General features: G+C 37.0%; 1 protein-coding gene across 1 annotated transcript in view; it reads left to right on the forward strand.

Moving 5' to 3' along the window:
- The window catches only part of LOC145978774 (N-acetylated-alpha-linked acidic dipeptidase 2-like), a 236,056-nt gene that overhangs the window by 29,575 nt on the left and 186,997 nt on the right, over positions 1-19,484 (forward strand). Inside the window, exons 6-12 of the mRNA XM_083111590.1 lie at positions 6,400-6,589; positions 7,248-7,338; positions 8,593-8,768; positions 9,705-9,824; positions 12,368-12,450; positions 13,993-14,121; positions 18,998-19,083. Of these exons, the coding sequence (XP_082967716.1) occupies positions 6,400-6,589; positions 7,248-7,338; positions 8,593-8,768; positions 9,705-9,824; positions 12,368-12,450; positions 13,993-14,121; positions 18,998-19,083 (875 nt within the window). The remainder of the gene's footprint in view (positions 1-6,399; positions 6,590-7,247; positions 7,339-8,592; positions 8,769-9,704; positions 9,825-12,367; positions 12,451-13,992; positions 14,122-18,997; positions 19,084-19,484) is intronic.

Raw genomic sequence — 19,484 nt, forward strand, 5'->3', positions numbered from 1 at the left:
AGCATGAAGTAATCTGCGATGTTCTTATTCAATTAACAGCCGTGTAAGATGGGCCTTAGGAGGCAAGATTATCTGATGTTTTGCCTCAAAAGCGAGATCGCTTTCTTGTAAACGTCCGCCCACGCGAATAATGGAATCGGCGTCGAGAAATGGATACAGATCTTTTATTCCACTGTTCGGAGAAACTTCTCTCTCGTGAGTCAAGTCTTCTATTTTCTTCGCGTAGAATACGGCTTGCGTTACTTTAATGCACGTATCTGTGGCTCGTTGCAAATCCTTGGCATTCAGTTTCGAAGTACAAACATTTCTCTTCGTGGGCCCCTTGCAATTATCAATGAAAATATGACAAAGTGCCATAACTCTTATCATTCTCAAAAGGTTAGAGAATCGCGTAAGAATTTCATCTGATTTGTGGGTTGTTACCAATGAGGTTATTTTCACCTTCCTTCGTTCTGGTACTTCTATAGGTGCATTCATTCCAAAACTGATCTCGTTGATGGCTAACTTCGGATCTTGATCTGATTGGCTTACAAATGCTGGTCCGTGGAACCAAAGTGAGCTTTCCTTTAGCTTCAGGGGTTCGACTCCTCTCGATAACATATCAGCAGGATTATCCTTTGACCTTACATGCCGCCAATCACACACCTGCGTGTACTCCAGTATTTGAGCCACTCTATTTGCCACAAAGGGTTTCCATGTCTCTGGGTCCTTTGCAATCCATGCCAAAACAATCTGCGAATCTGTATATAAATATACCTTGTTTATTTGGAGATTCAATAAAGGTATCACTTTATTAACTAATTTTGCCAAGATAAGTGCTGCGCACAGCTCAAGACGAGGTAAAGTTATTTTCTTAATCGGTGCAACTTTCCCCTTGCTGCACAATAACCGTGAATTAACTTCTCCTCCTGCAGTTGCAGTTCTGACGTAAATGCACGCGCCGTACATTCTCTCAGACGCGTCAGAAAACCCGTGAATTTGAATGTTTATAATCTTCCCTTTAGGTAAAATACATCGTGGAACCTTAATGTCTGAAATGTGGCATATTTGTGCTTGTAAAGTCTTCCATTCGTTTAATACATCTGAAGGTAACTCATCGTCCCAGGATACATTTAATTTCCATAGTTTCTGTAGAAATTGTTTAAACAGTGCAATAACAGGCCCAATAATTCCGAGCGGATCGAAGAGTTGCGCGATTTGACTGGCAACCCTGCGTTTGCTTACAACTTCGTGAATGCTCAAATCGTAGCCGGTCAAATTGTTTTCTTTCTTTGCACGTATCGTCGAAAAGCTTTGTTTATCGTAAAGAGGTTTGCTGCAACCAGCAGCCTTACTGTTTCTTTGATTGTTGATAGCTGGGTGATTGTTTACAAAACAAGCGTTGGTGTCTGCTTTCTCGTGCACTTGATCGCAAGGAGGCGACTTTGTAATAATACCCTTCTTTCTCCTGTGAGCTGGATCGCTGCGTAGATGGTAGGTTGTAAGATGATGTTTCTTCGCCGGTGCGAGTGTAGCCAACTCAGCATGGCGTTCTGGCGCCAGCGCTGAATCTCCGGCCGTTAATATGCAAAGAGTGTCGGCGGTGGTATTCCAATTGACACCTAGAGTTTTTGTACTGTCGTCGTTAAACAGAATCGTGTCTTTAACTTCCCGTAGCTCTAAAGGTATAGTTTCCATTACTCTTGCAGAATTGGATGCCCATTTTCGTAGCTTAAATCCTCCTGCCGATAATAATGCTGACAGTTCTTTACGTAGATTAATGGCTTGATTCTCATCTTCTTGCCCTGACAGCAAGTCATCGATATAAAAGTCTCTCTTCAGTATTTCAGCAGCTTGTGGATAGTTATGCATTTCGTCTGTCGCTAGTTGCTGTAGGCATTTAGTTGCTAGATACGAGCTAGATGTCAGACCATAAGTTACAGTGTTCAATTCGTATATCATCAGTGGTTCGTCGTGAGATTTTCTCCATAATATGCACTGTAATTTCCTATCAGAAGGGTGCATATGAATCATCCTATACATCTTCTCAATATCAGATTTCAGAGCGACTATATGAGTCCTGAAGCGAAGCAGTAACCCGAACAGGTCTTCTTGTAGAACCGGTCCTGCACTTTGTAGACAATTGAGTGACCGGCCACTGGTCGTTTTTGCTGAACCGTCGAATACGACCCGTACTTTCGTCGTGGAGCTGGCTATATTCACATCTGGGTGATGGGGGATGAAATATCGGATGTCTCCCGTTGCTGGCGCCTCTCGCACTTCCTGCACTGCTTGCATGTGGTGTAATCTCTCGTACTCGTTCATAAATTCCACATATTCTTTTTTCAATTCCAGTTCTCTCTGTAGTCGGTGTTCTAACTGTAAAAATCTGGAGTGTGCATGTTCCAAAGATTCCCCTAATGCTGATATATCTTCCGTCAAAGGTAAGCGTACCGTGTAAGTGCCATCTTCATTCCTTTCTGTAGTTTGGCGAAAATGTGCTTCCATTTTTTTTTCTTTAGGCGACATAATTTCTTCCCACAAATCTTCCACCGACCAGAAACGATGTAAGAGCATTTCCAACGGCTCACCCTGTATAAAGAATGATCTGCTTGGATGTGACGTTGTACCTGGAGTGTTGCCCACTACAATCCAGCCAAACTGTGTGTTTTGTAACGTAGGATAAGGTCCTTGTTTCGACATCTTCTCTGGCAGTAAGATATCGAAAAATATACTTGCAGAAATTAATATGTCAATCTTTGCAGGAACATTGAAGTTTTCATCCGCCAGGGCAATATCTGTAGGTATCTCCCATGTTGAAATATCCATTTTTTCTGCAGGCAAACGTTCCGTAATATTTTTCAAGGCAGAACATTGTGCCTCTACAGTAAATTCATTGAATCTTGATTTTAATTCCACATTCACAGCAAAAGGTGAATTTACAGTGTTGGAACTTATTCCCTGTATCAACGTATTTTGTCTCTGTCTTCGTAACCCAAGACGTTGTACCATATCCATACCAATGAGGCTCACTTGAGACCCCGGGTCCAATAAGATGCGGCAAGGCATGTATTTTCCATCTTTGTCCTTTGCTAGAACACAGGCAGTAATAAACATTTTGGTTCTTATTCTTTACTGAATACGATGAACTGGTTCCCTCTCCGACTTGAGGGTTGGAAACACTGCTTGCTTCGTTCGCAGCTGATATTCCTGGAGGGAGGGGGGGTACACGGCGCTCGCCACCCCTTTCTTCGTGCAAACTCGTGTGATGACGCAACCTACAGGACCTGCAAGAGCCGGCTTTACAATTTAACACTGTGTGATTAGCAAAACGCAAACAATTCGTGCATATGCGGTTCTCATGCAGGAATTTATATTTCTGTTTATTCGTCAATTTAAAAAATGACTGGCATCTGAATAAAGGATGAAAAGGAGAGGCATCCTTGCAATAGATGCAGCTTTTACCCGATGCAGTAAAATACGTGTTAGATGCTTGTGGCGTTCTCGACCTGACGTTACTAACAGCTGGTGACCTTGAAAACGGCTTCGTCGATGTCGTAGGTTCATTTGCTTCGAATTTCTGTAGAGAGTTGCACTTAGCTTCTAAAAATATAAGCAATTCTTCGATGGTACTGAATTCTGTGTTGCTTGATTGTTTTTCAAAGTCTCTTCTCGTACATTTATCCAATTTGGCTGAAAGATACTGAACGAGAAAAATATCAATTAGGTCCGCGTCTCCCTGAATGTTTCTTAATGCTTCTATAGAACTTCTAATCGTAGTCGTGAACTTTCTTAATTCTGTTACACTTTCCTTAGTGACCGAAGATACATTCAAAATGTAATTTACGTAAGCAGCGGCTATTAACTTTGGATTATTGTATTTGCGCTGAATCAAGTCCCAGGCGACCTTGTAATTAGCACCTGTGAGTTGCAAATTCTCGATCGTTTGTAATGCATCACCCTTTAACGAAAGCCGTAAATACTGCAATCTTTGTATGTCTGACAAGGTTTCATTTTTTTCTATGAGGGCTACAAAAATATCTTGAAAAGATGAAAATTGAGTGTAGTTTCCGTCAAACGTTGGTAAAGTTACATCTGGGAGCTTGATTGGAGATTTAGTTTCAGGCTTACATGTGTTATTTTTTCTCGTCGAGTCTTTGTCTATTATTGAAAGCATTTTAGCTTCTAACGTGAAGTAACTTTGCTCAAGTGACGCTCTCTTCCCGTCGTGAGATTGCTCATCTGATAATTCAGATATTTTGTCCATTACATCCTCTGGTTTTGACCAAACACTGCCGAGTTGCTTATGCCTGGCTACAATTTCGTTTACATGACCACTTGCTTCGTCATAATTGGACACGTAGTTCTGAAGCCGAGTTAATTGTCCTTGAATTACACTGCGTTGTCTCACTAGCTTCTCAAGCATTTCACTTTCTTCCGGCATTTTCTCAGGCAAGGTTAGGAATATGAACAAACAAGCATGGAAAAGGAAAATAAAAGGATTTACTCACGTACATGGAATCTGCAGCCGTCGATAATTCCTCTGCTCTTGGCAACCCTGTGACTGGATCGTGCTGTCCGTTGATTCTCCTAGCTCGCTCTAATTTCCCCTCGCGCGGCGTGGCTGAAGTGGCGGGAAAACTGCTTTGTTCTGTAACTTCACTGTACTTTCACTGTCTGTATCACCTCACTTCACTAAACTGCACTTTCACCAGTCCCGTCGTTTACCGATATCCGTAATTCATCCGGTTTTGCGGAGGACCATATGTTGCGGTAATGACCGACTTATAATTCGTTGAGACTCTGGTTATTTAAGTTAACTGTTTTACCTTAGGCGTAGTTCTACCAGATGAATAACACGGTACATCGATTTAGATTTTAGAATATTTATAATACTAAAGAATACATATTGGTATGTAGAACCGTAATTACAACTGTCTAATATCGTAGATAATAGGAGACGCGCGCGTACTATATTGCACGGCCGAGCTCACATGAGCAAGTCAGTCAGTCTCTTCGCTGCGCAGACGGCTCGCTGCAGAATGCTTTCATTCCCGAACATATATATTAGGCGTTTTTACGAGACCAGCTACCAAAAATATCTTTGGTTGACTGCGTCGAGTGCACTTAATAAGTTGTATTGCTGGGCATGTTTGCTTTTTTCTACCGACAGAAGTCCTTGGAATACAACAGGATTTAGTAACTTAAACTATTTGATAACTGCTTGTGATAAACACCAAAAATCACTTAGTCATATACGTGCGTTCAGTAACTTACAGACATTCGGTTCTCAAAGAATTGATCATTCCTTGAATTTGCAAAAGAAGATTGCTGACAGTTTGCATAATGAAAAAGTGAAGGAAAACAGAATTATTATAAGAAGATTAATTGATGCAATAGCATTTCAGGGGAAGCAAGAATGTGCATTTAAGGGCCACATTGAGTCTGGGGATTCAACAAATAAAGGCATGTACATAGAACTTTTGGAATTTTTAGCAACATATGATCCGACAATAGCTAACCATTTAAAGACCGCAACCGTGTTTAGAGGAACGTTACTAATAATACAATACATTTTCATTTAAAATTCAAACACTACTATATTGGAGATAGCCCTGATCTTGGTCTCAGCATACGCCACTGATATATATATATATATATATATATATATATATATATATATATATATATATATATATACACTTAAATCAACCAACGTTGGCTTGTTAATTAAATCGAATTACAAAACATTTCGTTCGGATTTTTTTTATTATTATCATTATTTGCAGTACGGTTACAGTTGACAATTTACTTTGCACTGATTCCATAATTAGAAAAATAGTATTTTGCCATACATACATTAATGTGATGCTAATAGTATATGAATATACAGAATATGGAAAATTTACAGATGTATATAATTGGAAAACATAATATAGAAAAACACATAACCAGTTTTGCAACTAGCATATGGGAAGGAGGTCATGTGGTAAATGGCATTGGTCACTGTGAACACAGCATAAAGATGTAAGTGTTACAGCACATATAAGATCACACGTATAAGTAATGTGTTATAATTTAATCAACGTAATTTAACTACTTAAGCACTAAATTTAAGGAGTACTAGATGATCTAAGGCAATAACATAAACATTACGCTATTGTTAACCAATGTTAACCTTAAACTAGTGTAAAAAAAATATTTGTATGTTTTAATGAACTTAGTTACAGCACAGGTTACAGTGTTTTCCTTTATAAATTTGATACTTGTTACATTCACTGCGAAATATTCTTATTTGGATTGATGAATCTTCAAATTATTTGATAACACAATGTGGTGACCATGAAACATACATAAATTTCTTATACGAAAGAAGTAAAATGCAACAAATGTAATATTATTGTTTGTGTTTACACGTAGGTCCAGCACGCTGCAGAGAGAGGCGCAATTGGAGTAATAATATTTTCCGATCCCAAAGATGTTGCACCGTTTGGTGTAAATCCTGAGCAGGTGTATCCTAATACTCTCTATCTACCAGGTACAGGCATGCAACGAGGGAGCGTTCTGATAAATCATGGCGACCCTTTAACTCCATATTGGCCATCTCTTGGTAAGTGAAAGAGAATATTCTCTTATGCAAAATTTCCCTCGTGGTATGCGAAAACCTAAGTGACGTTCAGAGATCTACTAGCTATTGCTATATTTCGGATGTATATATACACCCCAAATATAATTTAAAATTTATAAATCACACACACACACTTATATATATGTGTGTGTATGTATATATATATATATATATACATACATATATATATATACATGTGTGTGATTTATAAATTGTATACTATTTTTCTATATATTAATAATATTCATTACGTTATACGTATATTAAAACATGTACATTGTTAAAATAGGGGATACATGAAGAACAATGATTTCAAGAAGCTAGAACTGAACAGCGACGAAATGTGGGGTCACCGGTGAATCAATATAAAATAAAAGAACACACGTTGACTATTTTTCGTATAGTTGGAAGAGACACGTGACTATATTTATAATCAACGTAGTCTATGTCCCAATACCAATAGCTAAATAAGATTAAACGGATAGCGATTTACATGAGAAATTTTTTGAACAATCTATTTCAAGTTTTATAAATGTTCTTCTAAGAACACAGGAAAATTTGGGAAGAGGAGGGCGGGGCTGTCGAAATTTTGAACAGCCATTATATTAACCGAATTGATGTAATTAATTTTGCATTTCAGATAAGGCGTACAGAATCAAGGAAGAAGATGCCTTACTTCCTAAAATCCCAAGCCAACCAATTGGATATTCCGATGCCCAAAAGCTTCTAAAGTAAGAAATTAATGTAGAATATTTTTTCATTACATATCATGAACATATCTCTTTCAGTTTAACACGATAATAAATGGAAATTTCATAGTATTGTTATGTCCGATAAACATGAAAATAAAGTAACTTATCAACCTTAAAAAAGTTGTAATCATAGAACTTTTATAAAGCTGTCCACAATACACAATAATCATAAGAATATGTATATTTAAAGAAGTATTCCTGTTTTAATGGCTAAGGATCAAGGATAGGATAATTAAATTTTATTAAATTTTAGGATAATTTAAAATTGAAATCGATGTGTTTTGGAACAATGTATGTCTTTGCAGAATTGATAAGTTATCACTTCACATCCATAAACTAGAGCATTGTACTGTGCAGAACAAGAACTTTAGTTTACCAACTTCTCAATTTAAAACTAGAAAAACATACAAGCGGGAATATATATATATATATATATTGTTGCGTTCACTGGTTTCATGAGCATTCTATGCGGGGATCGAACTCCTGAACGCTTAAGGGGCCTGATGATAGAGCAATACGTTTTATGTTCCCCCTACAATCTTTCCAACTTAGCCCAAGCAGAGAGTGGAAGGAATCAAGGGATGTCGATGATGCATCTTACCTCTCGGCTAGGCGACTAGTAAGCGGACGTCAGGTGACAGACGTGTGTGTTCCAGCTACTGGTTACCACTCCGGGCTGCATCTGATCGATGTGACTGAGTCGGCAAGCAGTACTAGCCAAGTTGACTGTAGGCAGGTACGGACGATACGCTTAGTAACGTAGCGGTTGCCCTCAGCGACACGGCGACTCGAGAGTCTAGAGCTCCTTTCGAACTAATGCTTGTTGTCGCTCGGCGCTGACTACACGTTACTAACTGGATGATGAATGACTGAATGACGACTTATTCTCGAAGTTATCCCTTTTAACCTACCATAGGGCGTTGCTCAGATGCCGACTCATTCTTCCAGGTTTGTCGCTTGTTGTCGTTCATGCACCCGGTAGTGTTTTGTGCGTCTGATGTCACTTGCTTCCACTATTGCTGGAATGTATGATTGTGTCGCTTGGCCGAGTATCGATGTCTGCTTTGAATTTTAACTTTTTTACAATGTATCCCTTGAGTCTTTCCACACTATATACATACATGTACCTATGTATGTATGTGTCAAATGCATTTCAGAAATTACTTGTCATTATTCATAAGTAAGACATAAAGAAAAAAGAAAAACATGGTTAATGATCCTGTGTTCTTGTAGACACCTTGGCGGCGAATTAGCTCCCGAAGACTGGATTGGAGGGATTCCAAATATCACATACAGATTGGGTCCAGGCTTTACAAATGGAAGTAAAGTGCGGTTATCTGTGCATAACAGATTGCAGAGGAGTGTTAACTACAATGTCATTGGACAGATTACTGGCGCAGTAGAACCAGGTACTCTTCTTTTAGCTCACTTTGATATATACTAATGCTGTAAAGTTATATATTTATCAGTTGTAATGCTAATCTATTTGGTTTGTGACTAGCTTGTCAGTTGTATCTGTTCAATAAAGACGTCTATAATATTCCTTCGCATAATTATACACACTGAATCTATCACATGTCAGAGAAATTTAAAGCAACGATGAGTTGCATAATAGTCGACTATATAATTAGTGCTAAGTATATTAAATATTATTTTTTGCAAAAAATTAAACAAATTGTTCCACCTTTTTAAAAATAATTGTGTTTACTCACCAAATCAGTTATTTTATAGAGGACAGCTTCTCAAAAATATGAAAAATATACTTGGATCAAATCAATTCTAAAAATAACGAGTATTGAAACGGAAGAGAGGCAGTGAAGAGAAAATTGTCTACAAATATGTACAAGCGACTACAAAAGGAATTATTTTAATGCAAAATAAATAATGAAAAAATTGCTTTACTGTAAGCACGCAATGAGTTATAACCAGATAATTGAGGATCGCGTACAGTCACGCGCTCAGCTCAATCCGGAACCGCAAACCAATATGCGCAACTTGATAGTGCTCTGTGGATGCCAAGGAAATGGCGCCACCAAGGGAAAAACAACCTATTCTATTCTATTGTAATTAACAGTGTTTTCGTAACATTTTTCATCCAAATAATCTTTCTCAAGATGAATATTATTGCAATTGAATTTATATTACTTCCATTATAATTTTCGTGTTGTTAATCATAAATTATTTTTGCTTCTAATTTTGAATTTCTTGGAAACTTATGTTGTTGGAAATACTTTTGATGCTTAATGTATACAAGTATCAGTTTTATACTAGCGCAGTAGATACAATTTTGTGCATAAAATGTGGTCCTTTAAAGAATATTTAGCTTTAATTCTGATTTCACTTAGATCGTTATGTCTTACTGGGAAATCACAGAGACGCCTGGGGTTATGGAGCCATGGACCCTTCGGCTGGAACAGCGGCGTTTCTCGAGACTACCAGAGTTCTGGGGAATCTTGTAAAAACAGGTAAATATGCTGTCAATATTGGCAATACACTAAATTGAAAGTGCCGGAAATAGAACAGAGTTTTGCTACCCGTAAGGCAAGATTTAGTATCTTTACCTAACTGTACTGATTTGATGTAATGTTGAAGCTTTTTGGTAGATAATATTCATGGGGAGATGTCAGGGATTTCCCCCGCACAAGAATAAAGTATCTCTGATAATACAGATAAATGTCCATCCCTGCCAGGAATAAATGTATCCATGATATATTTCATACTGTAATACAAAGTATTTCCATTAGATTTTTAGATTTAAACTTGTTCATAATGCAAGTAGCGATGGATGCTGCTTTAAAATGTTATCAATGCAATCGATAACAACATATCTTAAATTTGTAAAACACAATACATGACAGCTTATTATCAAGAAGTAACAACATTTTAAGTACCGTTGGCCTTAAATTTAATAGACAAAGGAAAACAAAATCTCGTTCGGCAGCCTCATATATTCTTGCACATGAAAATTACATTTCCAGAAATTCATACCTAGAACATAAAAACGTTATTTTAAATGCAAAGTACTGTAAATAAATAGTTAAATGTTGCTTTGTACTACATCATTATGTTGCAAAATAGGATAACAAACTTCGAAAATGAAAATAAAACAGTGCAGTGAGTAGTAGGGATTATTTTTTTGGAAATAGAAATGGCTTTTATATAATTTTAAAACTTTTTTCTCGTTATTGTTATTTTAAGTAGCAATTATCATTATTCCTAAAGGAAATATTTACTTCCAACTCTTAAAGAAATACAAATGTAGTCTACATGAAAAACTATTGCAGGATTTCTTGAAAATTGAATTCATATTATTTTGAAACATGATATTAGCAACAACATCGCCGACTTAGTTACTAAGAAATCCTATTCTTGTCTGCGTTAATAAATGACAGTAGTAGATTCTGATTCTAGTCATATTGGAATTAATGAAGTCAGTACGCGTGTGGAAACGTTAGCCAGAATTCAGTCAACCTGCACATTCAAATTGAGTTTATTGGAATGGCGATAGAAAATAAACCATATCAAGTCAAGATATACAAGGTCGTCCATAGAATCCCCCCCGCACACACACACACACACACCGCTTCAAACTGCATGTCCAGTCCAAATTAGCCTTTTTGTGCATAAAATTGACTTAACAACAAGCTCAAGCAAACTCGTCAGTAGGATTGCATCAGAGGTATTTTTTCCCACTGCACCCCCCCTCCTACCCGCCGACTGACCGAATTTGAAATTCTGGATGGTATTGATGTCAATTTCGTCCGTCATAATTACCCCCTATAATAATTAATGCAATTTTTCCCATTCAAATGAAATTACATGGAAAATATATGACAATTAGTCTGACGTTCAGTTAATGATGTATGTGTGTATGAATTTATAATGACATGAATTTGGACCGTAAGTACGAATTGTACGTTCAGCGTGTACACAAATGAAGTATACAATTTCGGAGTGTAACATAAATAAAACTTCAGGAAAGACTGATGAAATTATATTTCTAAAACACATACCAACTGTGAAAGTTTTACGTAACATGGTTCAGTAGATTTCTGTGTGCTCTCCGTTGGTTGCACGGAGTATTTCTAGAAAATAACAAAGTTTAATCCATGTACGATGTAAAATGCCATGTGTTGTCTGTTCAAAGGATTCAGCAATGACTGCTCGAAGGTCCATTCTTGACACCATTTTGATGAATCCAAAGCAAAATCACATGGAGTCATATCAGGAGAACTGGGTGGCCATTCGATCGGATTGCCGCGTCCAATCCAACATCCAGGTAAATGTTGGTTTAAACAAGCTCTAACTTGCTGAGACCAGAGGCATCATTCTGTTGGTAGATGTTGCTTGGGAACATTCTGGATTCGTGGAATTGCAAATTGTTGCAACACGTTTAGATATTTCATTCCCGCGAAAGTTATCACCACTTCCTGCCTCTTTAAACATTTTCACCCACTAAACAAAGCTCTTTTGCGTCGGCGGCTGTCTGTTCGTACACTTTTCTGAAAATTCCCTACACTCGAGTTAGAATTTTTGTCTGCAAACTACTGACACACGCTGATTTTTTCTGTGGAGACAATTTTTGTAAACAATGCAATTAGTGCCGCCAGTCGCCAGAGTATTGATCTAGCACAAGGTTTCAAGTTTATAAAGAAACTTCCATAATTACCTACTATTTTCCCATGATGGACAATTTTATATATATATATATATATATATATATATATATATATATATATATATATATATATATTGCCTTTTTATTTTTATTATACTCGAAATTTGTATACTTCATTTGTGTACACCTTATACTACCTTGAATAAAAGGAAAACAGCTACGGGAAATTTTATCGGGTCGGCAAAGCTGGTATGGTAATATAGACTGGAAATAGACATTGAATTGTATTATTATTATTTGTTTTTGCATGTTAATCTGAACCCAATAAGCTAAATTCACAAATTGAACATTGAGTACATCAATATTTGTAGTTTTTATGTTATATTCTAGGTTGGCGACCTCGACGAACGATTGTATTTTGCAGTTGGGGTGCAGAGGAATATGGTCTCATAGGGTCTATCGAATGGGTCGAGGTGAGTAGATCAGAGTGCGAAAACCACAGTGTAGCCTACATAGTATGAGACGAGCACAAGGTGTTTAAAATAAGTGAATATAATTGATATTACCTGCTTGACTAATCTAGCGTAGTGCACTACGAAACCAGAGTTTCCAGGCATGTAAGGCATTTTATTGTGTTCATTTCATCATGTAGTCCATCGATTCATTCTCACAATTCACCTAGAGAGGAAGAAAAAAATACGCATTGAATTATTATGCTCTTGCACTTTCCACCGGATAAGGCAAGTAATTGAATTCGTAGTTCCGCATTCAAAACCGACGAGAACATCTTGTCTCTGTAATATGTCTTTCTTACTTATTGATCTATTTTTTATTTATTTGCTATATTTTACTTCGCTTCTTGTGCCACTTTTTGTCTAATTTGCGAAGATGGGGATGAGTGATGATATGATGAAATTGATGAATGGATACTCACAAACATCCATGCCCAGGCCGGGATGCGAATCCGTGACTCCTGACTTCGTGGCACGATGTGCAAACCACTCCGCCACGGGAGCAGGTTATGTCTTTCTTACATTCGTCTTCTAATTTGTACTTACAATTTAGTCCATCATTTCTTTCACTATTATGATTCTTTTAATTTGTAGGCACTCTATAAATCTCATCTCATGTCCAATTCTGTCATTCAGGAATTTCAGTTTCTTGCCCTATTACCACAATACGCAATAAAGGCTTCTACATTGGTAAACCAAGATTAGAAATTCAAAAACTCTCTATTTCCTGCAGAGAATTCCTCAGTCAATATAAACATTATCGTGTATGAAAACACGTGGACAAAAGTTACTGAAATTGAAACAGTGAAAACAACAATACTTGATTCAATCCTTGACTTCAAGATACAGTTTAAAAAACAATATAGTGGTTCGGATCCCACTTTAAACTTTAGGTCCAGTCCCAATTAGCCTTACTATTCATAAAGTGGATTTTAAACTCCAACTCAATCAATCAATTACTTTCTCTTACAAAGAAGTTTACATTTCTCAAGCCGTTCCTTATATAAATATATTACTCTTTTAAGCTCTACATTCGTACATATTGTATTTAAACAATTTTGGATTCTTAATTAGAGTAAAAAGGTTTCTAAAAGTTATCCATCTTGAATTTATTCTCATAATTTCTTATTTATTGTTTTTAAAAATATTTATACTGCCTTCTGTAGTTAATGTTTATTATGATAAATTTAAAATTATTTCAATAAAGAAATACATTTATCAGGCTGTTTGCTCTGCTTGACTTGAGTAATCCAATATATAGTATTTGTAGGTGATATTTCTAAAATTTATAAAAAAAAGACACACAGCACTAACATTTGGATAACACAAAGTATGTTAATGTGCAGCTCGGTTGGGGCAAACAATTTTAAAACCGAAATTTGTATTACAAAAGGAGGTAACTTTTATCAGCAGTCTCAGAAATTCCCACATGAGTAAGTTTATCTCCTCATTCTATGAAGGTAATACTTTCTCCTAAAAGAGCTTTCTGTGTTTATATTTCAGGAAAAAGTCAACAAGCTAATGGAGAGGGCAGTGTCCTACGTTAACTTAGATACTTGCGCAAAGGGTCCGATATTTTATCCGGAAATTTCTCCTGCCTTCGAACCGTTTGTCAAACAAAGAATGAAAGAGGTGAGTGCGCAAAATGAACATTACATTAAAGACATTGTTTTGTTCAAGAATCAACATCAGAATTATACACCGTAACCAGGCACGTATCCAGGAATTCCTTTCGGGGGGGGCTCAACACCATTTTTTAAGGGGTATAGTAAGAACCTCACAATTGTATGTTTAAGACCAGTGGTGGCAATTGGGTTCCAAAACGAGGGGGGGGGGGGGGGTGGTGCGGAGGGCGTTGCAAGGAAAGTTTACTTTCTCTTGGTAGCCAAGGCTTAACATTAAGAGGCCATAATTTTGAAGCAGAAAAATAAAAAATGGGGAGCAACTATCCCTTAAATCGTTGCCACTGTAAGGCTATCATTTTAATCAGAACGTGAAATCGGAACATTTTTTACCACTCGACTCCTCTGTTTCCATGCATTAATAATGTGTGCCGGAACCATCTCAGTATGTGTGTTTGTCCATTTCTTCTCATCAGGTATAAAAACATCTATGGTATCTTTGAGTGTTTTTACGAAGCTGTTACACATGCACGGGATGGACAATCCACTCGACAACGCGAGATTCAAATTGTGGGTTGCGAACTGGACGCAGACAGCTCTCGAATATTTCTCTCTAATTCGAGCCTGAACACCACTAACGTGTCTTGTCCTCCCATTTTTTCAGCTCTTATAAAAGCCGAAACCCACCAAATTGTTCCGATTCAGGCCTTAGCACTCACAAGTATTCAAAAATGCCTGTCACAGCTTTCGCTGTCTTGTTATATATCGGCACGAAACAAAGGAAGTCTTCTCGAATACACGTGGATCACGAAACAATTAATGCATAATGAAAACCCTTCCGTTCCCAGCACATCTAATGTTTCGTCTCCCAGTATGATCAAATGCTTACTCATTTATCTCCAGTGACGTGCCCAAGAGAGGGTTGGTGAGGTAATAACCCCATTTGACCCAGTATTCCTTTTTTTTTAAAAAAAAAAAAAGAAAAAAAAAGAGGAACGTCAAAGACAGGGAAAAAATGGCAAAATCAGGACTGACTACCAAAAATAGTATGCGTAACCCCTCTCCCTTCCGAAAATCCTGGGCACGCCTCTCTTTATCTCGGACACATTTTTTAAAATGAACTCACCAGAAGTTTTTATCATCGTATTGGAGATTCAAGTAAGATGCGTTCTTCCTGCAGGTTTGAATATGATCCTTTAGGGTGCTGTGGTCTACCTGCCTTCACACCTAACCTTAACAAGGCCCTAATTTTCCATCCTTGTGACTTGGATTTTCAAGACTTAGGAAGGTTTCAGACCGAAGGGACACGCGATACATGTCGATTGGAATGGGCCAATCAACAGCAACGTTTCACACCGTAGCGACACAAAAGGCCGCACAAACCTAATCTTCAGGCGACACGGTGTGAAATCTCCCTTATTAGGCCACTGTCATTGTCACCTCGAAGTAGTAGCTCTTGTTGACCACAGAAAAAAATTATCCGCAACCGGTGATAATGCTCCTCAGTTTTCTTCTCTCTCCTATATTTTTTGTGCTTGTTCACTATGCAGGCAACACCTTACGATTTGATATACACAGGACATGTACTATGTAGACATTTTAACGAAAAATCGGTTGAAGTCAGGGATGACTAGGTGGCTCAGTTGGTAGAGCCCTGATGTGGGTCCTGGTAGAGCCTGCAATTTCCGCCTAAAATGTCTACATATGCAACATCTTCTTGCTTTCTCTTCTCGACATTCATAAAATTTTCGGCTGTCTCTTTATGGTAGTTAAGTGTTTGGATGTGTTTCGAACCCAATAGGCTTAAACAAAAGTATTTATTTATATCATGAAATTCTCAGACTGCATATACGAAATTTAGTTCTGGCAAAACTAAATCATCACTCAAAACTTTGATTTTCAGTTGATCTATGCAGCTTATTTCTGTTTTAATATCCGGTACTGATGAAATATTCACTTTAGAGAGAGAGAGAGAGAGAGAGAGAGAGAGAGAGAGAGAGAGAGAGAGAGAGAGAAAGAGAGAGAGTCCTTGATCTCTTCGGCCCTCGAACCGAGCTAGCACTACACTGAGGCCCCGGAAGTTCTGCTGTCGTCAATGTCTTCATTTTCGAATCACTATATCTTATAAAGCAACCAGAGGACGCTGACTGATCTGATCACCAATCGACTGTATGAATTGTCACACTTACCTCTGAAATCTCATTAACCGATTCTTTGTACAGATCAATCGAAAAATTGAATCGGCGTATTTATATACTCATTATATTGTAGAACGTTCCGCAGATAAAACGATCGTTAATATCGCCAGTAATTGACTCCTTCTCTCATTCAAGAACGTACCCTCTCCCGCCTTCCAGAGATTAGAAATTACAACGAATCGCCCTACGTGTGGCTCTACCTTTGTTGTGCAGCATCGAAATGCTGACAAGTCTCTACATAGTCCTCAAGTGCGCTGAGTCAACACCGAAAGCGCAAGAAAAGTGTACGTGCAATATTACCAACAACAGGGTTATAGAACATTCTCAGTCTTGCCTCGATACTTGTCTATCTCCTTAAATCATCGTTACATTATTCAAAAAGCCAAAAACCTAATTTTATCTAGTGTAAAATAAAAAAAATCATGGGGGGGGGGCTCGAGCCACATCAACCCCACCTTGGATACGTGCTATTAACAATAACAGGGTTATAGAACATTCTCCATCTTGTCTCGATAATTATTTCTCCCAAATTATCATGACATTATTCAAGAAGCCAAAATCCTAATTTTATCTAGTATAAACAGAAAAAAAATCCTGAAGGGGGGCTCAAGCCTCCTGATTCCCACCTTGGATACGTGCTATTGACAATAATAGGGTTATAGAACACTCTCCGTCTTGTCTCGATAATTATTTCTCTCACATTTATAAATTTATTATCTTCACATTATTCAAGACGCCAAAAATCTAATTTTATCTAGTGTAAATTTAAAACTTTCCTGAGGGGGGGGCTCGAGCCACCTCATACCCACCTTGGCTACGTGCTATTAATAATAACAGGGGTATAAAACATGCTCCGTCTTGCCTCGATAATTATCTCTCTCCTTACATTATTTTAACATTATTTAAGAAGCCAAAAACCTAATTTTATCTAACGTAAAGTGAAAAATTTCCTGGGGATAGGGTCGGGCCCCCTGTGCCCCATCTTGGATACGTGCTATTATTAATAACAGGGTTACGGAACATTCTCCGTCTTGCCTCCATAATTATTTCTTTCCTTAAATTATTGTCACATTATTGTATTTCACACCACAAGAAACAAAAAAAAACTCATTTTATCTAGTGTAAACCTAAAACTTTCGGGGGGGGCTCGAGCCCCCTAAGCCCCCCCTCTGGATACGTGCCTGACCGTAACCATGGTACCGTAAAATAATTTCTGCTTAAGGAAATCCAAAGGCAGGTTTTTCATGGCATCATGCAATATTTCAGTGTCCACTTTATGAAACAAGAAAGAGATTCCTTACAGTACATTATTCCGGTAAGAGATGAAGTTCATCTGTAAACTTCTTTATCTTTTTCAAATTCAACACGAAATATAGGATTGGTATTTAGGTTATGTAATTATTTTCATGATTTTCATATTACAATTATAATTATTCACGAAAGTGAACTAATTAAATCTGTAGCCAACCTGTAAAAGTTGTAAAAAATGGGTCTTTGTAGGGAAGAGTTTAAACACTTTGGTGTGAAACTGTTCTAAATGCTAAAATTGATAAATTAGAATGATATAAATTCGATTATGGACTGCTACATATAATGATAAAACTTTAATTATGTATGTTGTAGTCTATCTACAAACCTTAGTTATTCGATATTACTGACAAGTAATTTAGAAGGAAAGAAAGCCATATGTTTTGTTAAGCGTCCAATATTTAAGAAACTCCTCTTCCGTTAGTTCTTCGTGTTGTACGTACATGCATGCATACCTTCTCCGAACAATTTTATACGTCTAGGCTTAAATAAATTCAATTTCTTCTTAAATACATCATTTTTAAATTGTCGACTCATGATCTTTGTTAGAAATTCAGTATTCATGGATATTACTTGGAAACTTATACATATTTTTTAAAAAATCTGTTGCTGGTGTATGTTACTTTTGGTTGTGCCTTTCGTGTTCTGAAGCCTTACAACCAACAATTGTAAATTTTAGGTATAGGGGTCGCCAAAATTGCTACCTTAGCTTGTCAATATAAGCTTGAGAATGCTGTTAAACTTCTCATTTTCTCCTACCAGCAGTAGCAACATTGTAAATCGATGTATTTACGAAAATACATGTTTATTGAAAAAAGAAACCCACTTTTCGCCTCAGTGACGATTGAAGTTTGAACATTTCATCTATATATTTACTTTTGATTTTAGATGAGATTCACTACGTATCCATGTTCTATATGCAGAGGAATCTGATGTCTCGTACTAATGCTGCTTAGAGAGACAAATTATGACCGCGAACTATAATTTCATTTACACCCCTTAGTAATGATGACAATATTTAACAATATAGGCAAGCTCCTAATACAAGTTATGTTTCAAAATATATGTGTAAAATATGTTCTTTTTTTAAAATTTACAAATCACATTAATATTCATTTCTGTTGTTTTAAACCACATAGTTTCTTACCTACAGCATAATGGCAAAATACAAGTTCGTATCCCTAAATTGTGCAGATTATATTTCAACTTAAGGTGTGTTTTGAGAAATGTGAATGAGAAAATTTCCTGGGAAATGTTATGTTATGTATTAGTTTGAACTTTATATTCGCATTCGGTTTTAAAATTGTTATATTGTGGAAAATAAATAAAACTGATTTATTTGCATATAAAGAAACTCAACTGTAAAACTTTTATTTGCAGATTCCAGCAATCCGAGACCAAACCAAAACTTTGTATGATACTTGGAAGGAGTTCTGTCACAAGAATAAGAGTAACGAAGAACCAAAGTAAGTTTCTATTTTCCTTCCTAATTCATATTGTATGTGTATAACTTTATAAACCCTTAACTGCTGAGTAAGGTCTCTCAGCCAGCTGGAGTTTTATTTTCTGCTCTTACATGATTGTGCGGTATTCGCGAATCACATTCACGAACCTTCGAGTCACTTCTACGTGATATTTTATGAAGGTTGTTTAGTTCCTATGCATAGACAACAGCTTATTTTTGATCTGCCAAAATTCAGCAATTACGTTATGGCGTTGGTGCAATGAAAATGACTAATTATTCCCAACATGTTTGACCCAGTCCAAGTTTATAGAGTGAGACAATGATATGCTATGATACAAATATATAAAATTAATGTAAAGGTGTGGATACAGATACTAAAACTATGAAACTACAGAGAACACC

This window comes from Lepisma saccharinum, chromosome 25, assembly GCF_977018435.1.
Source record: "Lepisma saccharinum chromosome 25, izLepSacc3.1, whole genome shotgun sequence".
NCBI classification, from domain to species: Eukaryota; Metazoa; Arthropoda; class Insecta; order Zygentoma; family Lepismatidae; genus Lepisma; species Lepisma saccharinum.